This window comes from Eublepharis macularius, chromosome 3 (assembly GCF_028583425.1).
Source record: "Eublepharis macularius isolate TG4126 chromosome 3, MPM_Emac_v1.0, whole genome shotgun sequence".
NCBI classification, from domain to species: domain Eukaryota; kingdom Metazoa; phylum Chordata; class Lepidosauria; order Squamata; family Eublepharidae; genus Eublepharis; species Eublepharis macularius.
This window is the reverse complement of record NC_072792.1, coordinates 154,417,327-154,443,196: the sequence shown is the minus strand read 5'-3', so window position 1 is coordinate 154,443,196 and position 25,870 is coordinate 154,417,327. Positions and strand designations below refer to the sequence as shown.

General features: G+C 40.3%; 1 protein-coding gene across 1 annotated transcript in view; it reads right to left on the bottom strand.

Annotated features, from left to right (window-relative positions):
- The window catches only part of FLT1 (fms related receptor tyrosine kinase 1), a 151,702-nt gene that overhangs the window by 50,052 nt on the left and 75,780 nt on the right, over positions 1–25,870 (bottom strand). The window contains exons 12-15 of the mRNA XM_054973761.1: positions 20,961–21,069; positions 12,233–12,523; positions 5,495–5,641; positions 3,471–3,602 (exon numbers count right to left, since the gene is read on the bottom strand). Coding sequence (XP_054829736.1) covers positions 3,471–3,602; positions 5,495–5,641; positions 12,233–12,523; positions 20,961–21,069 — 679 coding nt within the window. The remainder of the gene's footprint in view (positions 1–3,470; positions 3,603–5,494; positions 5,642–12,232; positions 12,524–20,960; positions 21,070–25,870) is intronic.

The following is a 25,870-nucleotide window of genomic DNA, read 5'->3' as shown; positions in this document are numbered from 1 at the left end:
ACAAACATACTTGGGAGTCATGGAAGTCACACTGGATATGCTTGCATTTGACAAGACAAAATGTTGTGTGTGACTAATAACACACAAAGACCACAGTACCTCAAATTGTTTTTTGTATATTTGAGATCTCTTTGGCAAAGGCCTTTGCCACCCTGAGCATTGGAAGTAAAAGATATAAATCAATTATCAAATTAAGATATTGGATGTAGATTCACATCTGAACCAAGAAACAGATGAGAAGGTTCATATACCCTGTTTAGAAGATGAATTGGTATGCACATTCCAATGGATCTATGGCCTCATCTGTTGGTTGCTTATGCTCCCCACACATAAGAACATGCCTAGTTGATGCTACAGTTTTACTTGTAAGCAGGGCTTTTCTTCTGGGAAAAGAGGTGGTGGAACGCAGTGGGTTGCCCTCAGAGAAAATGGTCACATGACTGGTGACCCCGCTCCCTGATCTCCAGACAGAGGGGAGTTTAGATTGCCCTCCACACTGCTGGGCAGTGCGGAGGGCAATCTAAACTCCCCTCTGCCTGGAGATCAGGGGGCGGGGCCATCAGCCATGTGACCATTTTCAAGAGGTTCCAGAACTCCATTCCCCCGTGTTCCCCCTGAAAAAAAGCCCTGCTTGTAAGAACCTAGGAACATATGAAGCACACTGCTGGATCTATATCTTGCCCTGCAAGAAGCCCATGTACGAGTTATGAAATCAACAGCCCTCTCTGTTGTGGTGCCTCATTTTTATAGTTTGATATTGGTGCTTTTACCATACATTTAGTTTACTTTACTATAGGTGTGATGATCATAAATTTGTGAAATAGTAAACAGTAAACTGTGGAATGGTTATTCCACACAAGTCAGTAACTTAGCCCAGGATGATTATACAACTGGTAGGAGAAGTCAAAAAGTGCTTAGCATCAAGAGGAACATGTTCTGCAACACAGAACTTCCCTGCAATGGCCAAAGCATGGCAAAAGTGGAAACAGGATCCAAGCCTATATACTTGTTTAAAAGGATTAAAAATAGCAGTTACCTTCCTGCTTGAGTCTCAGAAACAAGGGACAATCCACTAGTGTAATCTCACTGAAATCATTAGATTTACACCTGTATGAAGAGTGTAACATAGTGGTCTCACTGTCAAACAGTGGAAGTGCTAGCCCATATTGGTTTACATGACATGGCTGAGAACCAGTCTAGGGCCTGGGAGACCCAAGTTCAAACCCCCAATTTGCCATGGAAGCTTGCTGGGTGGCCTTGGGCCAGCCACAAACTCTCAGCCTAATCTACCTCACAAGGTTGTTGAGAGGATAAAATGGAGGCTAGGTGAACAATATTATAAGCTGCTTTAGGTTTCCAGTGGAGAGAAAAACAGGATAGGAATAAATAACATTTTCATTTATTAAAGGGTCATTATAACAGTTGAGGTGCCTACCAGGTAATGGAAATATGTCCCGCAAGATGGGCTGTATATGAATGGATTGGAAAGTGCCAATTTCCATCTTGTCCCATTTTTCTGTTCTTTGCTCTTTCCTTCTTCCCCATCCTCCACTGCACCTTATTTAAGCTGTCCCCTTCACTTCTTCCTTTCAGTCTTATTCTACTGTATCACATTCCCATGTCATGCTTACAAGATGCCCACCAATTAGTGTAAATGCATATGGGAATGTGGTCTACAGGTGGGGCAGGTCTATGCACACCGAGCTGACTTGCTTTTTTGTTTGCTCTGTAGTTTGGATGATGTGTCCCATCTCTTCGTTTCTGCATTCAGTTGTGGTTCCAATCAGTAGTTATGCTCAGTATTAGTTACCTGCATTCAATCTTGACCTTCTGCTTCCTGGTCATTTGAGCAGTCACTGCATCTTTCCTTGGCGTGAGATATGTTGTTAGATAAGCAGATAGGACTGAGATGAGAGTAGGGATTGGAGTAATGGCTATTGATGTCACAAGGCATTTAGGGCTTCCTATAGCAGTGCTATAACTCATGAAGTTCTCAGGGGAAGTGTCATTGTCTCTCAGGTGATAGAGTGCAGGGCCGAATCCACACTACCGTCGTTCTCGTGGCAGTTTTTCGCTTCCGCAGCGCCATTCCTTCATTTGTTCACACGCATCGTCTCCGAAGCCGTCATTAATTCGGCATGGCGTCGCCACAGCCCATTGCACTTTCGCTGCGGGTTATCTTTTGACAAATAACTGCCCTCCGTTGAATTCCGAGCCTCTCTTGACCCGCCTCCCAATTAAGGAGTAATTCTCCGCCTTTGTCCCCACCCCTTTTTTTAAAAAATAAAAGAGTACTGTGTCGATATGGTGACATCTCATCATATTAATCTCATTTTTAAAAAGCGGGCAGACCTCAAATATCAGAGGAACAATTTCATATGTTATATATCCACATGGCTATATATCCACATGGCTCATGTTACGCCCCGACACAGACTGTGCCGACGAGTTAGGCGCAGATGTCAATTTGCCAAAGACAAAATGAAGCTCTGCTGTGGGATGCTGCTGTAGGTGATCGTGACCACTCACCCATTCCCGGATGATTTCAACCACCATGCAGGCTGTGAAGTTCCGAGCGCTCATCGTAAGTGTCTCGGGTGATTTTTTAATATATATTATATTAATGGTGTCGTTGTACCATTGAACCAGGATGCTTACTTGTCGATATAGCGTCAATTTGTCCTTTTTTAAAAAAAACAAAAACGCGGGGCCATTCGGGTTTTCCCCGCCCCTTTACCCGTCTTTTTGAAAGGGGATGTGATCAACGGATTGCGCAGGAGAAGCACTATTCAAAGGGTGATGTGGACAAACAAGCAAAGAATGCGCAATAACAGATGGAGCAATCATTGCACAAGAAAAGCGGGAGCTAAGGTAGTGTGGAATTAGCCCAGGTTACTCAAACTTAGTTACTTTCCTCTACTTTTCCGTGTTTCAGTTGTACCATTCTTGCTGGCAAAGCAGTTCAGGAGAAGGCAGACAGACAAGGAAGGAAACTGAGGATAAGAAAGCAAATAATTCTGAAATGTATGTTATTGGACCATTTTAAGATGGGTTTGACATACTGTACTTAAACGAAAGTCACAAAAAATGACAAACGTATCTTATCCTGGTTTCTAGCAGCCTGAAACAGGAAGCCAAGCATAGTAATGTCTTTAGCAAGGCTAAATATATACTCTTCTTCTACCCTGACCCTACTTTTCTTGGTTTGCAGCAAAGATTATTTTCAAGTCAGTATAAACACATTCTGATCTAGCATTTCCCTTCGGCTTCCTCTCTGACCTGGTGCATTTCCCCTGTTGAGGCTTTGTTTCAAAAATATCGCACACAGTCAACAAGCCACTTTACCCATCCTTCCAGGGAGAGCAAGATCGCCACTGTGAAAACAACTGGTGACTCAAGAGCAGAGCAGAGGAAAAAATAAATCAAGCACAATCAATTGCTACTACTCTCCTTCACATGAAATGCTTTACCTTCTATGGTGACCAAGGCTGAGCTCTCCACTGCTCCTTTCAGGTTAGCAGCCAGACAGCGGTAGTGCCCTCCATCATCTTCTTGCACCCTTTCTATCAGTAGACTCTGGCTTCCTGGCCCTAATATTATACCTATAGAATGAGACATATTTGAAATGAATTGAAATGGCATATAAGCCTCTGCCACCCAGCTGTCTTCTGGAGGAACTCTGAGCTCCCAAGCATGTTCGGTCTTTCATACAATCATTGTTGCTTTGAATCTTTAATGTGAAGGGACATCCCTTCTTCATATTTTTGGGAGCTGTCAAAGGTATGTTAAAGACTTAATTTACAGAACTGTAAATACACAAGGGATAAGTATCAGACCTAGAGTGGTGATGTGACTATTGGTTGTCATTTGCTAGAGTGACAGATAATGCTTTTGAAAAATACATTACAGGGGAAGTGTCAGTGAAGGAAGGGCTTTTGTTTGCTATGCAGTGATGATCCAAAAATGTGCGTGCACACACACAAAAATACTTTACATGTGTATTGTGCTCATGCACCACTCAATGCATGAGCAGAAGAAATTGGCCCCACCAACTTCAAACTTTACCAGCCGCCACTGATCTAAGCACTTCTCGACATGTTTTTTTTTTTAATAGCATGGCACTCCCTCCAGTGACTTTAGCAACAACAAAGGAAGTGCGGCAAGAGCACCCAAAGTGAAAGTGAAGCCGCATACATAGCCAAGCAGTGACTGCTGCCATCTTGGGAACTTATTATTAAAACTGTTTTAGATTATTATAATGTTTTAAGATTTTTTATGGAAATTGCATGAAATCATGTTTTATTATTTTTAAATGTTGTGATCCGCCCTGAACCCGCTCAGCAGGGAGGGTGGACTAGAAGTCTAATAAAATAAATAAATACCTAAATATCTCAGAAAAAAGTGCCATTTTCTAGTCTAGTGGTTAGGAATAATAATGTATTGTTTGATACTACTAAAACCCTGCTCTTTCTGCTGACCAAGGCTGGCTCTACCCTGAAAAAAGGATGCATGGGGTGGTGTTAGGCTTGACAGGCGGCCCAGGGGCCCAAGCAGGGGTGCAGAGGGCTGGGGGACAGTGGGGCACTTATGCCCCATGTGCACACAAGCTCCCGCACTCTCCCCTGCAGAGGAATCCCAGTGCAGGCTGACTGAAAACTGCCCCTTTGGAGGCAGTTTTCATTTTGAGCCCTCATGCAGGCACCACAGCTCCTTCCTTTGTCCCATCCCATTCATTTTCCAAGGGGATGAAGGAAGGAGCCATGGCGCATGTCTGCACACTCAAAGTGAAAACTGCCTCCAAAGGGATGGTTTTCAGTCCGCGTGAACCTGGATTCCTTTGTGGAGGTGGAACATATACATGTGCTTCCCTCTATCCTTATGGTCCCCTCTACCTGCTGGCCAGGTGAGCAGGACTGGGGGACAGGTCAACGCAGGGGGTCTCCCAACCCGGGCGGGGGGTAGGAAGCCTAAGTGGTATTGGACTAGGATCTGGGAGACACTGGTTTGAATCCCCACTCTACCATGGAAGCTTGCTGAGTGACCTTGGGCCAGTCACACACTCTCAGCCTAACCTACTTCAGAAGGTTGTTGCTGTGAGAATAAAATGGAGAAAGGAAGAATGATGTTGAAAGTTTGGATCCTTAATGGGGAGAAAAGTTGGATAAAAATAGATGGCTGATTTCAGATTCCAGTAAAGGGTATCAAATTGTCAGTTATTTGATTTATTACATTTTTGAACTTGGATCTGTATCAGAGGACAATTTGGATATTTTATCTCAAGCATTAAGCTGCCTTGGCTAGTTCTTGTGTTGACTAGGATCACTTAACAGTGAACAGAATGGAAACCATCACACAGTTCCCATTTGGCACTCAAAAGAGTGCCCCAGTTGCAAAAAGAGGCAACCATTTGACTGGCGGAATTACTACAATGAAATATGAGTTAGATTACAGGGTATATATCTAGAATATAAATGTGAGTAAAAGTTACACTTGCCTGGTTGTTGCTGTATTTCTTTGTTGTTTTTAAACCAGGATATCTGAGGCTCTGGCAGACCACGAACAAGACACTCCAGAGTAACAGAGTGACTGGTGTTGACAACCTGATCAGTCAGGTTCCGTAATAGAAATGGTGCTTCCTGAGCTACAAAACACATGGACAGATTGATTAGTACATTCTTATAACCATAAAGCAAAAAACCTTGCCCTAATCTTGCCCCAAGGTGCCCTGAACTTCTTATAAATGGATGATAAAAGAAACAAATAAAATAGTATCTGATGTTACCATTTGTGCTTTTTCAACAAAAAAGGATGACCAATAAAAGATATCTGCAGAAGAATATCCACCCACCCCCAAATAGATGGATCTTCCCTCTTTAGGTAGTATTGCCTAGAGTCAATGGTCATTATTAATAACAGAGACCACAGCACAAATGTTCCAGGCTAGTGAGAGATGGTGTCTTCCTTCAAAATCAAAGGCCATGGATCAGAGCCAATGGTTTCTTCCACAAGCAGAGAGGGGTTCTTGTATTCTTGGGAACAGAACAATTATCACCAGTTCCCCATCCCACTAAACCATCATATGCTGTTCCCAAGAGTCTTCCCACCCGCCAAAGCAGCATTTTAGAGAACATAGTGGAAAGGGGGAGGTAGGAAAGATCCATTTGGATTCTGCGCAAAGAATCAGTGGAGAATACAGAACTTTATTCTCAGACACAATATTAACAGTCACAATAAAACAGATTATTGCTATTATAGAGTCTATTTCCTAGAGAAGTGTTTATTATCATTATTCATTATGCTGGGATACAGAATTCATGTGGTTTAATTGTATACAACACTAACCAAACATAGAATCAAGATGATTTCAGTCCTGTCTCCATACAGTCAGGCTTGGCTCATCACTTAACCAGATTTTCCACACAACTGTGATATTCACCCCAGTTAAAGCCACCTTTCAAATCAGCATCCATGCAGACAGAGGGTGCCTCTGTTCACTCCAGGTTAAAGGAAGCATGTCTGCTCCAACGACAATCATTACTCAGGAAGACAATTGATCTCACATAGGGCTGTAGATTCTTGAAAAAAGTTCCATGAACTAAAGCATTGTAGATTCCACTGAATTCCCAGTTCAGACAATTCTTTCGTTCTTCAAATGTCCCCTCTAGAAAGAATTCAGACCGAATGTTCACTACAATAATAAGGAACTTTTATTGGCAAACAAACCAATCAGGATTTGTCTTCATTTTTGAAATAGCATGTTCAAATGTGACAGGATCAAGCACATCACTGGATTAGTTGTTACAATGGGTATTTCCTGTCTTTGTAGGAGACTAGAGTATATCACCTGATGAACTTTTCTGTCACGATTATGGAAAACCAATTATTCAAAAGAACAACTCGTTTTCTAAGGAACCACAAAAGTATCTTTTTCTATATGACCCTAAGTACAAAACAAACAAATTGTATATTTCTAAAAGCAATGCCAGATCCTGAATAAAATCCCTGTTAAAGCCTTGTGTCAAAATTTGCATTCAAGTAGTAATAGTCATTTCTTGTTGCAATGCAAGTAAGTTGCCTGTTATCGGTATTTTCAAAATTATCAGAAAAGTTCACCATCAAATTGATCGACTTCTTGCCACCTACAGATCCTGGAGGTTTATAGACTGATGTCTTTTTATTTCATTTTCTTTCGAATTAACTGTCTATGAAGTCATTTAAAAGTGCAGTCCTAAACAGTTACACCCTTCTAAGCCTACTAACTTCAGTCAGCTTAGAAGGGTGTTGCTTAGAACTGCTTTCTTCTTCTCAACTGCAACGGTGGGTTGCCTAACAGAGACACAAGCTCAGAGGCTAAGCCCTGCAAGTGCTAATTCTGTCCTCACTGCCTATTCAGACAACACCAGGGCTTTTTTTCAGGGGGAACAGAGTTCCGGAACCTCTTGAAAATGGTCACATGGCTGGTGGCCCCGCCCCCTGATCTCCAGACAGAGGGGAGTTTAGATTGCCCTCCGCGCTGCTGAGAGGCGCGGAGGGCAATCTAAACTCCCCTCTGTCTGGAGATCAGGGGGCGGGGCCACCAGCCATGTGACCATTTTCTCTGAGGGCAACCCACTGCGTTCCACCACCTCTTTTCCTGGAAAAAAAGCCCTGGACAACACAATTGTAGGACCTAAAACATTAGCTATCAGTAGCTCATTCATCATTTTATTTGCACATTTTAGGGGCTCATATGCATTGTCTGCCCACAATGCCTTTTTGTTGTCTACCTACAACAAGCACTGCAGTCTCTGCACAAAGGAAAAGCTGGACACAAAAAGGCAATATTCAGAAACTAGTGAGGCAGCATTTAAATCTCACAGGACATTCTGCTGTTCACCTGAAAGTCACAATTCTTCAAAAAGGAGCAGCTAAAGAAGTCTGAATCATGAAAATGCTGAATTAGATCTTACCATCAAGTTTGATTCTATTTATTTAGATCTCAATAGGTGCTACATTTTCCTCTCCCACTGTAGGTTAATTAATTTAGCAAAGCTTGGAAGGTTCTGTGAATGGTCAGCTTTGCTTATCTCATAGTTATATAAAGTGTCAGAGACTATACTTCTTGCATGTCATCACCTTTTGGCCCCCACTGTTCACATTTTTTCCATACTTGTGTGTGTTTGTGTAGTTTGATCAACTTTGGATAACATTTCCCACACTGGCTGAGTGGCTTCTTGTCCACAAAAGTTTATGGCATAATAAATTAAGATGCAGCTAAACTTTTTGTCATCCTTGAAGGCAAGAAAATACATTTGCCCACAGAATGCCAAACCTAAGACCCCATGCGGCCTGGGCCCAGCATACCTTCGGGACCGCCTCTCCCCATATGTTCCCCGGAGGTCGCTTCGATCAGCCACTAAGAACTTGCTGATGGTCCCTGGCCCCAGGGAGGTCCGCCTGGCCTCTACCAGAGCCAGGGCCTTCTCAGTTCTGGCTCCGACCTGGTGGAACTCTCTGTCTGAGGAAACTAAGGCCCGGCAGGATTTGTTATCTTTCCGCCGGGCCTGCAAGACGGAGATGTTCCACCGGGCATTTGGTGGGGGCTAGGCTGTCCTCTCGCTGGCCATACCACTGAAGACCTTCCACCACCCATGCAGGACAATGCTGCATTTTAATATTTAATATTCTACACCCGCCAATTTTAATGGTTTTTATACGATATTTTAATGTTTTTATAATGTTTTACTGTTTTTAATTTGTTGTCAAACCGCCCTGAGCCCGTCTGACGGGGAGGGCGGTCTAAAAATGTAATTAAATAAATAAATAAATAAATAAATGTGTACATCTTGTGTTCCACAAATTACTCTATAGAACAGCATATTCAAGTCACTGAAGATAAAATGTGAAAACATGAAAAAAGAGGGCACACAATCTGTAAGTTATTTCTGATTAATTTTAATTTCTTTATAGCCATACACATTTTTCCACATTGAGAAACACTTTCTCGCATCACTTTTCACATACTTTGAATATGATGGTTTCTTTAACTGGCTGATTTTCAAATACTTGATTAAAGCAAGAAATCATTATTCCCTTATTTCAGCTCTTGTGTTTACTAGGCAGGGATTTTCAGATTTGCCCTTCAGATTTGCTCAACCCCTTTCACCTGAATTCAACAGAAATCTACCTTAGATTTCAATTACAACCACAACCAATTCTGCACACAATCAACAACAAACTTTCCCCATGGAACTCTCAAAATCAAGAGAAGTTCATGATGGGCTGTAACTTCTATCCACAGAAACATGAATGAAACTACAGCAGACGCAGCAATTCCTCTGCCAGAGATATTGTTCATCCTAGGCTTGACAGAAGAAAATTCTGAGACAGACTCCCCTTCCCCAAAGAACTGATCAACAGAGAAAATGCAAAACATTTCTAGCTCCCTTATTTTATGCAGCTCTTTTCAAAATTTGCTTCACTTTCATGAGATAATGTACATTATCAGTTCCGCTACCAATTCCAAGTTATTCAAATGCACATCTGAATTTTAACACTAGTTTAAAAAAAGAAATACAAATTCAATTCACAATTATTATTTTCCATATCCTATTTTGGAGTTATAGGTCATGTGGAACTGAACCAGATTCACCCCTTTCCAGTGAAGTAAACAAAATCAGTATTGGTAGTGGGTTAGTGCGTTGGTTACAACGCAAAAGATGTTCTTTTAAGCCCTATTGCACAATGCTGTTTCTTTCTTCACGCATTCCAGCAGTGTAGGAACAATAATTTATAACATTGCAGCTCATGGCTATTGAGGCCTTGGGCGATGCCAGTTAAGGAACAGTTGGACTGCCTTTCTTCCCATAGGACAACTTATTGTAAATCATTATATAACAGCTGCTGTAGCATAGTGGTTAAGTAGTTGGACTGTGACTCAGAACTCTGCTGGTTCAAATTCTGCTACTGCCATGAGCTTAGTAGGTGGCCCCTCCCCATCTGTGTTGCGGGGATAGTAACAACACTGACTTTGTTCACTGCTCTGAGTGGGGCACTAATCTGTCTAGAAGAGCAGTATATAAGTGCAGTAATTATCACTGTTACTAATTCCATAAGGAAGTACTATGTTCTAAACACTGCATCAGTTTGTATATCCCACTCTTACTCCTATTCTTCCAGTTCACCCTGTGGAGCTGTCACAGAATCAGTACTGGGAAGACTGAATACAACTATTTGCTCCTTTTTCTTTTTCTTCTACAAAGTCCTAAAGTCTTGTTTCCACCAGCTATTACAAATTCATAATGTCCTGTCACTGCAGCCCAGAACTTGCTAAAAAACATGTTCTTACATATAACCTCTACAGCGATGAGGCCCTCTTTTCCTGTTTTTTCCCCAACAGTATATAGTACTGTCTCTGGAATGTAGTTACAAATAACCGGATTGGCTTTGTAACTATATTTTTTTTAAAAAAAAAAACACCAACAGAACATTGCTTGTACAAGAACAAAATTGTTTCTGGAAGCCATCATGGTAGTATTGAAAAAAGATCTACTGTATACAAGAAGGCTATAGGTGAAACTTCAAGACAGAAACCATTATTCTTTTCTTTACTCTGACAACTTCCAGGTAGCTAATTGTTTTCAAAGCTTTTTAGGCTCCACAAAAACTGGCATGATGTGGAAATGCTATTGTTTACCCTTTCACACTTGACAAAAGCAATTCCCACGTGAACGACAGGCTTGGCTGGGGGACATAGCCTTGCTACCTTAAAGGAGGAAATGGGTGGGTGAGTTCTCAGGCACAAGAAATCGTCATGTTGTCACCCTCTGTTTTTAATAGCAAAGCTGCTTTTGTTCCCACTTTTGCTGTTACTATTGTGATCTTCAAATGCTTGGCTAAAATTTCTATATAATAATTAATCATAAATGAACCCCCCCCAATATAATAAAGATATGCATTGTAAAAAAATAAAGTTATCAGATGTATTAAAAATAGTAACTTCTTCCTTATACAGATTTTATAATACATAGAAACACCTTGAAATTAAATCACAAAAGAGAGTAAAAATGAATACTTAAAAGGTTAGATTACTTTAATTCTCTATCAGTAGTTTAGTCATTTCTAAATCCCCATGTTAAATCCTATTGCCATTTGCATCTGAATAAGAAATAGATGTGTGCATATATTTCCTAATCTCTTTCGTTTTAAATTTTAGATTTGGACAAATACATTGAACTTTTTTCTCTGATGGCTGTAACTTCGTCAATAGAGGCAAATATGGCAATTCTTTTCTTGTAGGTTACACATTTATTCCCTGGAATGCCATGGAAGAGTTTCCCCCATTGATGTCAATGCACCTTTAACAGTTCTACTGTTATTTACTTGAAAGGAAACCAATGAGAGGGCAACTGGGAATGTTCCCTCAATGTGAACATTCAAAGGAACAGAGTTATGGCATGCAAACAATACAAGAGGGATGTGCCTTATTTCAACATTTTTATTTCTTATTCTGCATCCTCAGAGCCTTCCCTGAGAAAAGTTGCTTTTTAAAAAAAGATTAATATATTTAATGTAGAAAAACAATTTCAAATAAATAAGCACAACAACTTGCTCTGCAGGCAATATTTATAAATCCACAAAAATCTTATTAATATATATATAAAAAGTAGTCCAGTCAATCTCTCCAACTGCGCCATTCTCATACTGTACTTTAAAGTTAATTTATTAAATGTCCAATGTTGACCAAAGCCAGGCAGTTTTCTAACAACAACAAAAAGTTTTCAGTTTATGCAGCTTTGACACTTGGGAGGAAGTCGAATATTAAAGCCGAAGAGAAGCTGGGTCCAAAGATTTTCATTAGCACTTGGTGGGAGACAGCAAAGAACAATACAACATAACACACAAAATGCCGTGCAGGGGGTGAGGAAGTCTTCCAAATCCCAACTTCCACCACTTTGTCAAAGTAGAATCTCTCTCTCGCTCTCTGAGCCAAATTGGAAGCCCAGATGGGGAGTTTGCTGTTTTATTTATTTATTTATTTATTTGGGTTTCTTTTTGTATTGCTACTCCTCCTATGTTCAAGCCTCCCACTTTCTGGAGGACCACAGTAGTAATCAAGCGAGATAATAGGAGAGAACTATGACTTTTTAGTGAGTCCTTTAGTGTTTTATATTGTGTTGTGTTGTACAATCATTCCTTGCGCCCTTAAATCTGTAGATCCGTGAGAAAACAGCCTTTTTGTTACAGTGCTCACCTCTGACTGTAACGTCTTTCTTTTGAAGCACTTCTTCACCAGTGTATATGTTCCTTGCTCTGCAGGCATAGGAGCCTGAATGTTCAAGCGAAATGTTCTTGATTGTGAGAGTGAGGTCAATGGAATACTCCTTAGTGGCTGCCTTTTTGACTCTTGTTTGGTTGTTAACTGTTCTTGGTAAAATCCAGGCAATGTCTTTGTACAGGAATTTGTTGGCTAAACAGGATAGCACCAGATTTTCTCCTTCAGTGGGCATTTTCTCTAAGTTAATATGAAATCCACTTGGTACATCTGTCAAATCAAGAGAGAGTGTTTATTCAGAGGAAAATGTGAAAGGTCAAAGACATATACTTTCTGGAGGTATTATCCTCCTCAAACCTTCTCCCTACAATAATCCTTATGAAGAAATTTCTTGTTGCCAACTACATCTCTCTATTGATAGCCCTCCCATAAATAGTTAGACTTTTGAGATAGCTGAGCACGATTAAAGGCATGACTCCTGTTTATCCCTATGAGGCTCCCCCCCCCACAGGAAAGAGATATTCTTAGTGCATTCCCCTTCAACACTGTTGCAGGAATGGCTCCCTCCTTTCCTTTTGTGCAAAGCAGAAATTATAGACTTCCATTATCTCTAAACAGAACTAACTAACAAATTATGGTTTGTTGCAAAACCTTTGAATCCCAAGCCGTGAGCCAAGGAAACAGGATGGGTAAGCATGTCAGTTCTTAGACTTCCAAGACAGGAACAAACCTTGGAAGGATGTGAGCTCATGTGCTCACCCCACTCTCTTGGTATGCTTTGCTGTAATGTGTGGTAGCTACAGCCTGTGTTTACCACTGTTTCTCAGCCTTGTAGAACACAAGTATTTGGAATAGAGACGGAATGTTTTTCATTTACCCAGGGACCATTACATCAGAAGAAATAGGTACATCCTGAAAACCTTGAATGATTGTTTTGCTCAGAATTAACACTGGAAAGCTAGTTTGCCACTCCTGCTTTTAAAAACAAATCACAATTACTCTCCAATAAATGAGAATAAGGGTTGATTCTTGGTGTAATTGTGGTTTGTTTAACATAGTATGAGAATATCTATCAGAAAATTATCAATATTAAATGGCCACTAGTACAGGGGTGGGCAATTGTTTTGGCTCGGGGGCCACTTTGTGGGAGTGGAGGTTAGCGGAGGGCCGCACCTTTTAAAATGATTGCATTCATTAGTTAATTTTGCATTTCAGAAAAGGTATAAATTGTATCATAAAAATCAATAAATATAAATTAAATAAAATAGTGGTAGTTTTATTCAATTTATTTATTGTGCTAATTTCATATCATCTATAGCTGCAAGCACATTTAATTTTAGAAGGAAATCTCGGTTCAAGGTGGATTTTTGACTGTCTTGGCGGGCCACAAAAACCTCTGTAGCGGGCCGCATGAGGCCCGCGGGCCGCAATTTGCCCACCCCTGCACTAGTATATACATTATTTCTGTGATAATAGCCTTTTCCTGCCCATGCATTATGAACTGATCCTTCCAGGTAGAATGCTAATTTAAATAAATAAACAATAACAAAACTACCATTCTTAATTATGACTTCACATAGTGGCTGCTTTGAGCTGACCATTGGCTCAATTAATTTCTTTTACATCAGAACAGGGCAAGTTTACATTGCTTGTATGATCTTAACATCCATTGCTGTTTAATTTTAGTTGTCTAATTCTAAACTAGGAAGATTGACGGGTGATAATTACTTGTTAATTACTCTTTATCAGATGTAAATAGTTGCTAAATGCCTGATGTCATGCAAACAGAAAATACATGGGCTTCTTTTACATCTGGAGGAACTGGTAGAGCTATAGGCGGGGAAATTTACCTTGCCAGAAATAAACTTTTTTTAAAAATCTGGTGATTTTTCCATCTGACCAAAGGCAAAGTGCAGTCATATCAAAATCTGGGTACTAGTTCAAACTATCAGTGATACGTAACACCTGTAGGACATACCACGTTTGCCTTTCTTTTAAACTAAGGCCAATTTGCAAATGAGACTTAAATTGTTTGTTGGATTTTCTACATTTTTAATTTGCATAAAAACGCTACATTGTTTACAGTGTGTTGGATTTAAAAATGGCTGCCATCTGCTTTCTTTCAAGCATTAATCACATTCTCAAGTGATGCATCTCAGTATAAGATATGTTCTTAATGGCAAAGGCTTTTTGCTTATTAGTCCGTAACTATGAAGACTGATGGGTGATAAATACCTGCTAATTATTTCTCTGTAGTGATGCAAATAGTTGCTAAATGCCTGATGGTATGCAAAGAGGAAATACAAGGGCTTGTATCTTCCTAACTGTTCCATTTAGCCAAGTCTAAAGTCCTCCTCTGGCCCAATGGAAGAAACTCTTCCATCAGAAACTCTCCTTGGGCTGAACCAGGAAGGCTTCAACTTGGCTGAGCAGAGTGGTAGGATACAAGCTGTCATTCCTGGAATGATTCTAGAAAGGTACCTATGTCAGTTATTTTAACACCTAACAAAGGTCGTTTCTATGTCAAAAATTGAAGCCAAAACCAACAAAAACCCAGGAATCCCATGATCCCTTAATGGCTAATAACAATGGTACTAGAAGTGTCACAAGACTCCTGTTTATGTCATCAGTATATTGGATTGCATTAATATGCTGATGACACCAAGCTTTACATTCCTTTGTCCAGGCTGCCCCACCCTGCTGGTCAAATTGCTGAACAAGTTGAAATTAAATCAGTAACAAGACAAAGTTGATGCTGGTTGGGAAGGGTAATGTGCTTTCTACATTTGATGGGAGTCAGCTGATCCTTGCTGATTCAGGTCAAAGAGTAGTGGTTATACTGGACTCAGTATTATTGCTGAAGAAGAAAGTTAATTCAGCTGCGAAAAATGCTTACTTCCATCTTCACTTAGCCCAGTGGATAGCTCCCTACTGTGACCTGGCCAGTTTGGCCATGTGGATCCATACCATGATAAACTCGAGGTTAGACTGTTGAAATGTAATTTACATCCACCTGCCCTTGAAGACAATTTGGAAACTTCAATTGGTACAGAATGCTGCAACCTGATTACCATTTACTCCACCTGGTGGAGTAAAAATTAATACCTAGTATATATAAATTTCCCCTGACTATAGCTCTGCCCTGTTCTACAGTCACTCCCTTGGTTTCTGATTAATTGTATAGTTCAGTTTAAGGTGCCGATTAGTACTTATGAAGTCATTCATGGCCTAGGATCCACATATCTAAAGGACCACTTCTCCTGATTATGCCAGTTGTGCAACAGCTTTGTTCAGCTGAGCATTTTAGGTACTGTCAAAGGTTTCCTGCTATTGCACACCAGTTTGCAAATACAGTCTGGTTTCTGCAGATCAAATATTGTAAAAACTGACTGCAGGGTAAGATTCTGCAGGATAAGATTCTGATGTCAAATGCTATTGCATGCCAGCCGTCAGATGCTGTAAACAGGTAAGCATTACTGGAAAGTTTTTTGAGGATAATATTTTGAGTGCAAATATAGTTAAACTGCACCTTTGGGTCCAAATAAATATTTAATGGCCTTTAGTCATGTTCTGGTGAATCCAGTTTTAACTTTCTGCATATATATTATGAAAGTTTTACTCTGTATGACTTAAAGGATCCCTTCTAACCTTTGGCAAACCTACTGTCTTTGCTGTTCAGTTTCCACTGGCACCTGCTTCAGTGTTTTACCTCCTAGTTAAATGTGTCTACCTTCTTAAGAACAGTATATCCTACTCTGTCTGCAAGGCTAAAGAGGACACTACCACTAGGAGCCTCATGAATCTGCCAGTATTTACAGTGAAAGCTGAAACTCACTTTCAAACTTCTGTGTAGTCAGATGAAGCTCCTGCAGCACTACGTGCCTAAGTTTTGCTTTACAGCTTCTGGATGATTTCTGTGACATGATATATATTTAAGACAGTCTTGAACAGCGTCAGCATCGGAGTTAGATATTGTACCACATTTCTTTCCTGTCTTTGTTTACTAGATTGCTCCAATGGTAGCACTGGGAACAATTCCACCAAGAGAAATTCCAGTCGATACAACATGTGGCCTAACAGGGGAGCTACAGCTCCTTCCACATAGCATGGCACTGGAATATGTAGAGATATATTTCGGTGTACCAATAACAGAAGAGAAGGTGATGTCTTTACACAATAAGGGTCAAAGAAAAACAAAACAACATTTTTAAGCCAAACTCAGGTACTGTATGCTTCGGAGTATATCTATTTTAATTTTAACTGTGCTGTCTGATTTCTTCAGTTACAACTTCAGCAAGTTTTTGCATCCCAGAAGAAAAGAAAAAGAAATGAAGTGCGGTATGGTGTGGTGTGGTGTGCGTGTGTGTGAGAGAGGGGGGGGGAGAGAGAAATGCCATCATGCCTTTCATTTAAAAGACAAGAAACTACTAACTTGTAACACCTCACAGCATTTGTTAAAGCCTGCGACAAGCTGGGTAAAGAGTGACTGGAATAATGTAAAAGACTTTTATTTACTTTAGTGATTTGAAACTTCCTGTGGAAATAGCTCCCAGGTTTCCTGATGGAAGATTTTGTTTATCTTTGCCAAGCACCATCAGGAATCTCAAAATAAAATGCCTTTAGTGACACTGGTCAGCTAGAAGATAAGGCAGTGCTGTTCCTGTCTCACCCACAGTAATTGCAAACACGCCCATGGTCCTGCTGTGTGCCAACAAAACAGCCCAAAACAGGGGAAGGATCAGACTGATGGAGTAGAATGGAAGATACAAAACAGATCAATTTGCTTTACAGAAATAACTTGAGAAACTGGACTGACCATGAAGCACCCTCCACCTGTTGAAAGTGGTTGTATTATTAGTGTTATTATTATATAGTGTTATCAGTGCACATAAAATAGGCTCTAGTGAACAATCCACTGTTATGTCACTGTGATCTACAGGACTCGTTCCAGTTTCACCACTCCTCAAAAACAGCCAAAGAGAGTTGGCGGAATGCTTGGTCAGTGACAGTTGGAGTCTATTGGAAGGCAGTTACTGGAGAGAGAAGGCTTAGAAGTTACTTAAGAAAAGCAGCAGAGAGATAGCTGGCTGTTAATCTGTTCTGTTACATAGAAATGTTTCCCTGTTTAATAACAACTTTTTAAAAATCATTCACTCCAGTGTCCAATGTTGTAAATAAAAGTTTTTAAATCATTCACTCCAGTGTCCTATGTTGTAAATAAAAGTTATTCTTCTTTCTGTTTTAATCCTGGCTGGCATGAAGTTGTTGGCTGAGGGAAAATAAATTGCACACACAAAATCCAAACACTCCGGTCATAGCAAATGGGACTAGTTTAAACAGGCGGTGGCAGTGCATTAGGGAAAGTAAGCAGCTGGGTGAGGGGAAGTAAATATAGGGAAATTGCTGCTTGTCTAGTGGATCCCCTTGGAAAAGGAGAGAGATGACCTGATATGGATTTGGATCAGGACTCTCTGCCTGAAAAGTAGAAATTTGACAGGTCACGACTCAGTTGTGACTGCCCTTAACTGACTATGAAACCCCAAACCTGTACAGGGAGGTTTATGTTGTAAACCATTTCTGGCCTCGTTGGAAGGAGAGGCGGCATAAACATCTAATAAATAAATAAATAAATAAATAAATAAATAAATAAATAAATAAATAAATAAATAAATAAATAAATAAAATGGTGGGTGGCAGTGTGTAAGGTGGTCACAGTCAAATAAATTTGGTAATCTTAAAAATGCTACATACATATATGCTGTCAAGTGACAACTGATAAATGCCAACCCCAGCAAGAGGCTTTCAAGTTCAGTGAAAAGGAGGTATGGTTTGCCATTGCCGCCTTCTGCCTTCTCATCCAAGTACTAAACGTGCTTAGCTTCCAAGATCTGATGAAATTGAGCTATACCATGCTGCCTTCCCTCCCCTTAAAGGTGCCACAGGGCTCTTTATTACTTATTTATTTAATGTATAGCCCACTTTTCTCCCCAATGAGGACCCAAGGTGGCTTTCATAATTCTCCTGTCCTCTATTTTATCCCCACAACAACCCTATGAGGTAGGTTAGGCTGAGAGTGTGTGACTGGCCCAAGGTCACCTGGCAAGCTTCCATGGTAGACTGAGGATTCAAACTTGGCTCTCCCAGATCCTAGTCTGATGCTCTAACCACTACACCATGCTGGCACTGCACTTTACAAAAGAGCAGACTACTTGCAGTGGTGACAGCCCACATGCACAAAGAAGGGCCAGACCCCATTGTGTCAAAAGCAGGGTGGAAAAGGTCTGAAGTGTCAAAGGAACAAGAAGGCAGGGAGCAGTGAACTTTCCTCCCATCTGCCATCTTTCCCCCCAAACACATTGGTCTTCTCCACGGAATCATCACCGGTGCAGATCTACAGGAAAGAGCCATGTGATTAGTCCTGTCCAAATGGTTGCATCCCTAACTGAAGCCCATCAAGGAACATTTTTATTTATTTTTATTTATTTCATTTACACCATGCCTTTTCTCCCCAGTGGGGACCCATAGCAGCTTCCATTGTTCTCTCCTCCATTTTATCCTCATAACAACTCTGTGAAGTTGGTTAGTCTGAAAGTGAATGAATGAAACCAGAGAGTTTATGAATGAAATCAGGGACCAGTACCTGGATAAATGTAGAGTGTATATAACACATTGAGCTGTACATGTTGACTGTAACATGAGAATTATTCAACACACTTTCAAAGAATAACCAATTGCACACTGTACACAGATTGTACATGTATTCATTGTAACTTGTGGATATGGGTCTTATCAGTGTTTAATAAAGGTATACTTCCTGCCAAGTAATGAATGATTCAGACGTTTTTTTTAGTGAGATTGACTGCTGAAGACTGCTGCTAGTATACACAGATAGCCCTTAATATGACTGACATACCATCTGGTAAGAAATCAGAAATGCACGGAATGGAGACAGATATCTAAGACCAGATACAACCAAAAGATCAGTACCAGGACCAAAACCTGTCCAGACTCCACTTGTCTGCTTTCCCTTAAAATATTCAGTGTTGCATTTATTGGCTAATAATAACAACAAAGTAGTCTTCCTGGTCAGCCATCTCTCATGCATTCCTTACAATCTTTCAAATGGATTTAAAACACCCAGAGCAGCCAACCAGTAGCCTTTGGCTACTGACACAATTAACTATGGGTCTTGGGGGCCCAGCAAGTCCATTCACCAGGACCCACAAGCTTGATCCAAGAAACTACTTTGTAAAGTACCTGATGCTGCCTCAAAAAGCTCTGATTTTCTTGGTCTTTCCACCCCTACTAACATATCTGTATGGGCAAAAAGCAGACTAAATGGCTCAACTGGAAGTGTCCTTCCCTAATGCATTGTGGGTCCAGCACATCTTCTAAGAAACATGCCTTAGTGGTTAGTCAAGGGGATGGGCTGTGGGTCAGTGGGAAAGTCTCTGCTTTGCATGAGTAAGGTCCCAGGTTCAATCCCCGGCATATCTAGTTAAAAGGACCAGGCAGCAAGTGTTATGAAAGATGTCAGCCTGAGACCCTAGGGAGCCACTGCTAGTTTGACTAGACAATACTGACCTTGATGGATGGATGGTCTGATTCAGTATAAGGAAGCTTAAAGTGTGATTTTATACAAATTCCAGGACATTTCCTACCCATCCACAGACCCCCTACAAAGCAGTTTCTTCTTGTCCCAGACATGTTCCTGTTCCACTGCCATTCTTTGTTTAAATGAGCCATTAAATGAAAAATAGTTTTGAAAGCTGTTCAAGAACTAACAAACCTCAAGTAATCAGTCTATCTCTGAAGTATCTATTTTGAATACACTAAAAGGAAATCCTTCTTAACATCCTGGTCATTTGTTCACAGCCATCAGCATTTTGTACTGGGCTGGCATTCGTTTAAAAAGGTTCCCCCCCTTTCAGTGAAGAGCAAAGAATTGGGATATTTAGTTTCTCATTTGCATAGAAAGAGAAAAGGTTACTTGATTATAGAAATGGATTCATATAGAATTATAGAAATGGATTCATACAAGCACAAACTGACTATAGTCTATCATGGCAACCACGTGAGAAAAGTTCAACATGCTTTTGGCTTCTTGGATAACAAGCATTTGGTAAATCTCAAAACAAATGTTTTGTGTGCAGAGAAGGGACAAATGAATTTAAGGGCTTGCTTCTGTTTCCTGAACTTTATTTTATTTTATTCCACTTTTCTCCTGAATTGAGACCCAAAGCAGTTTTTCACATCATTCTCTCTCCTCCACCTTATACTCTAACAACCTTGTGAGGTAGGTTTGGCCAAGAGATTGTGACAGACCCAAGGTCACTTGGTGAACTTCCATGGCAGGGTGAGGAATCAAACCTGGTTGTCTCAGGTCCTAGTTCAGCACTCTGCTATGTGACACCAGCACTTTGAAATGGCTACAACTGCACTGGCAACACAACTGGCTCAGATGGAATGTTTGTAAACATTCTGTGACATTACAGCAGCTCAGTCAATAAAGGGGCATGAGAATATCTCATGTGTGATTGCAACCAGTGATGAGCAGTAGCATGTGGGCTATCATATTTCTGGTATACTCTATGAGTTAATCTGTTTGCTCTCTAAAAAGGAAGGCACTTGCATCCACTACAACCATTGCTGGAAGAAGAATGAAAAAAAGTTTTTATGATCTGATATAGCATGAATTGTATTTTACCTGTTACAAAATAACGAATGCTTCTTTCATCAGTTCCTAATTTATTGGAAGCAATGCAGGTGTAGATTCCAGAGGCCTTGGATTCAGCCACAATCAAAATGCTAGCAGTCTGTGAAAAAAAGAATCATTTTAGTTCTCATAGGATTCACTGAACTGTTTTTAAATGATCGTTTTGAATCCTGACACTGATATGATTCTTTTGTTCCGTTCACTTGGTGAAAGGCAGTACAGCAACTAGGAGTTGTCATCATGTAAAACCATGGAATTAATAGTAAAATAACAGAAAAGCAGCTTTCCCAATAGACATTTATATTATCAGCATGGTTACATTCTAACTCTTTGTATGAGGTTTAAAGATTGCTTTATCTTGTATGTCTGATGTATGGATAACAGGTTACAATAAATGAGGTGTGGCACAGTGAGCCGTATCCCACAAGCTGCCTCTCAGTCACTCAAAGGAATTGGAAAGAATAACATTGGAAATTATGGCAACAGGTTCATATGTTGAATGAGGAAGCAGCCGAGGCAAGTTACCATTGCATTCTCAGCTTTTCCCAGAAACAACCGTTTTGTATCTTGGCTTTAACATACTGGATTCAGTTGCAAGGGATGGTTATTTGATCTGGGACCTCAGTACAATTGTCATTTGTGGAAAATGGAAACAGTCACACCAGTACATTTTAAGAACACGCGCTACTTTTTCTTATAGGATACTATAACTATGGCAACCCTGGACTAGATCTGCACTACTGCTAGTGAAACAAAGCTGGCTGGGAAGGATTTCCCCATTTCCACACTCCTACTGGGCCCTGTGAAACTCTCCTCATGGGATTAAGAGACACCCAAGAACAGTATGGAAAGCACAGTGGCTGTATGGAGAGCACAGTCTTTAATGGGAGGTAGAATGGATGGAAATCAGCTTCCCTTCTCAGCTAACAAAGTGTTATTGTTCCAATAGAATGACTCTTTTTGATCAAATCCCTTGTCAATAAAAGCTGGCCACCTTTTTGTTCAATTATTTTTTAGCACAAAAGGCATACCTGCCAAGTACTTATGTCCAGTGTTTATAATATAGCCAGTATTCCAAATCAGTGATCTCTTCAGACATACAAGAGATCCTTGGAATAACCACATGTTCTTGAGTACCCAAGAAAGAAACCTCCCTAAATAGTCCACCTCTGTAGCCCTCAAAGGCTAAAATGAGATCTGGCCACACTTTGAATCAATCATCTGGATAAAATTTGGCAATAGGTTGTTAGAATCCAGCCTGGAACTTGGAAGTTTGTACTCATTGGGATATTTTGCTTGGTCCTATTAAAAGGAATTACACTACTGTTGTTTTTTGATTTTTTCATAGATGAACCTACAGTTTTTAATATAAATATACTTTTAATTAACAGATGAACCTACAGTTTAATTAATAGATGAACCTTTAATCATAGATGAACCTACAGTTTTTAATATAAATATACTTTTTAATTAATATACTTTTATGTACTTTATCTGGGCATATTTATCCTACTCATCCATGCCTTAAAATACATCATGGTACTCTAAGTGATGGTTCTATCAGTGGCCAGTTTTTCTAATGATTATTTATTGATGGCCTGAGAGAAATTGGTTTGCCATTTCAGTCACCATACTTCTGTCATCTCCAAACTACGTTGTACACAAATTGTGAGCTGCCTTGAGCTGCCTCCAGCAGGACACTGAAGAAGTGGCACAGAAATATTCTAAATAACTAAATCAATAGCTGTAAGGCTAATGATAAGCTGCCTCAAACCGCATGGAAAGACAGGGTATAAATGCTTTAATAAAATAAATAAAAAATAAAATAAACAAATTATGTCATGATAGGATTTTATTTCCAACAAACAGAAGACTCAAAATACTACTACATTCTAGAATAATCAGTAAATCCATATATTCAATGTCGCCTCATCTGTGAATATTTAAATCCAGAGACTAAAGCTATGAACAGACAAGGTAGATCTTTCTACAAAAACTGAGACAAGCCCAGGTTTCCAGAAAAATCTGAAATCTAACACACACACAGAGGAGGGGGATTAAAACTCCTCAAAATAATAGAAGTAGCACCTGTAGCTTTAAGAAACAAATAACCTCACTGGCTGTGGCTAGGCAAACACACAATATTGCCAGCCTTCAAGTCTTAGTTCTGTCAGTAAAAGGCATGGGAGGGAGTATAGTCCTTTCCAGGGGTTGTTATGATCTTTGAGGGAGGACTCACTGGGGCCAGTTCTGGCAGCAAGCACCTGGTGACTTGATATCATATGATTTGCCTGACTCATCAAGGATTGGCTGGTTGCTACTGTTCAACAGAACCCACCCCCCTCAAGCTAGTGTGGTGTAGTGGTTAGAGTTTCAAGCTAGGATCTGTGAGATCCAGGTTCAAATTACCATTCTGCCATGGAAACTCACTGGGTGACCTTTGGCCGGTTACATGTTCTCAGCCTAACTTATGTCACAGGAAAGAGCAAGTGTTCAGTCTTAGGCTCGCACCTATAAGACTAACAAAATATGTGGTAGAGTATGATCTTTTATGAGGCACATCTCAGTTCTTCAGATACAGCTAGAATATGAGTCCATCTGTCCTTATATCTTGGAGAGCGATTTCAGATGCCGAATGACAATACAGAATCTCAAAGGCATTTCTTAGTTTTTGGTATGAAGGTGCTCCAGTTACAGTCTGATTCTATGTACTAGCATGGTACAGTGGTTAGAGTGTCAGACCCAGGTTCAAATCCTCACTCTGCCATAGAAGCTTGCTGAGTGACCTTGAGCCAGTCACTCTATCTCAGCATAAAGTACCTCACAGTGTTGTGGTGAGGATAAAATGGAGAAAGGCAAAATATTGTAAACTGCTGTGGATACCCATTGGGAAAAAAGCAGATATAAATAAGCAAATAAATGTTTTCTTGAAACTGAGTCTATAATCCTAAACATACTTTCTAGGGAAAGTCCCATGGAACCAAATGGGATTTACTTCTGAGTTAACCTACTTAGGCTCACACCGCACATAACTGTTCAATGGAGCTTACTCCCAAGTAAGGATCCATAGAATTGTAGTTTAGTCCTTTACACATTTGATGTAGTAGCTCTGGCTAACGAACAGTGCCGTTCTTAACAGACTTACACCCTTCGATTGAAGTCAATGGTTTTAGAAGAGTGTAATCTTGTTTAGGATTGCACTGAACAATATAATGCAACAATATAATTGTTGGTCTTTAAGGTTTAGCAGCACTTTACACACACATAGGGTGTCAAAGGGTTTTCATTTGTTTAAGTCTCAGTGCTGCATTTGAAGACACAAACCAGCTAAGGTAGCACTCCTGAGAATAAGGGTCATTGAATATAACAAGACTTACTCCTAAGCGTATCAGCTTCAGATTGCTGCCTAAATAACCTCGCAGTCAGCTCTGATCAATGGAAAACTGCTATAATCATACACAGACTAGTACACACCCTTTCCACTGCCAAGGTATTTTAAATGCTAGGGGAAATTCCAGAACTATGAAAGCAACATTTTTCAGTAGAATCCGTCAGATCATGCATGAAAGAAGCAGCTAATAATTATTGCCTTTGTAAATGTTTCCCATGTTAGAGCTACAATCTAAGGGTCAAACTGCCCATGAACTCAGGAGACCCATGAACAGATCTGCATTTTAAAACAGTAAATAATGGCCACTGGGGCTCCAACTCAAACTGGGACTGTGACACCCATTTCTTTCCAACCCATGTACAGAACCAGAATTCTTGAAACAACAGTGAGAAATATCCCACTAGGATATACAATATTAGGGCATACAACAAATGTATGAATGGCTACTCAGTCTCAAGGCACTCTGTTCTGCTACTCACACTTATTATACAGAATTCAATTCTTTAATTTCCATAGCTTCATCATGATACATTTCTCATATGGTGCTCCCTCCTAAGCTCTAGAGGAAGCATTTTTGTATGCAGTTGAGCACTGAGAAACCAAAATATGGGAAACCAAGAACCAAGCCACAAGTGACGCCTTACACAGGTTGGACACTTGTCAGCTTCCCTCAAGTTTTGATGGGAAATGTAGGCATCCTGGTCTTGCAGCTGTAATGGAGAGCCAAGCTGTAAAACCAGGATGCCTACATTTCCCATCAAAACTTGAGGGAAGCTGACGAGTGTCCAACCTGTGTCAGGCGTCACTTGTGGCTTGGCTCTAAATGGCCCTTAGATGCTGACACCACCAGCATCAGTGTCAGGAGTGGGGCTGGGGAAGCAAATTTGGCCCCTACTGAATGCTAAGTCTGAGTGCAACTCTAGTTTGTTCCACAGAATGCTCACTTCTTTGGGAGACAGTGAAAAGATATACTTAGTAACTGGGAGCAAAGTAAGTCCCAACAATTCTAAATAGTCCCACTGTCCCAATAGTCAGTATCTCTGGGTCCTCTGACAAGGACTGATAGTTTGCACAACCCTTTATCATTTAATCTGATTTATAAATATTCTTACTTAAGGAGAGACTCTTTCTCTCTCAGGTCTTCAAAGGGTGTGTGTAGGGTTGCCAATTCCAGGTTGGAGATTTTGGGGAGATAGAGCTTGGGGAGAGCTGGGGCTGGGGAAAGAAGTGAGCTCAGCATGATATAATGCCATAAAGCCCGCCCTCCAAAACAGTCACTTTCTCCAGGCAAATTAATCTTTGTCATCTGGAGATCTGCTGTAATTCTAGGGGATCTCCAGGCTCCACCTGGAGGTGGGCAAACCTAGGTCTATGCTTCTACTAACAGTTCTCAGTTGTGAATACAACCCCAAAAGAGCTCAAATTGTTTTCTGGAAATAAAAAGCTTTGGGCAAAACTGTGATATTAAATAAACCAAGTAGAGAACACAAAAGTATTTTCAAGGTGAGGA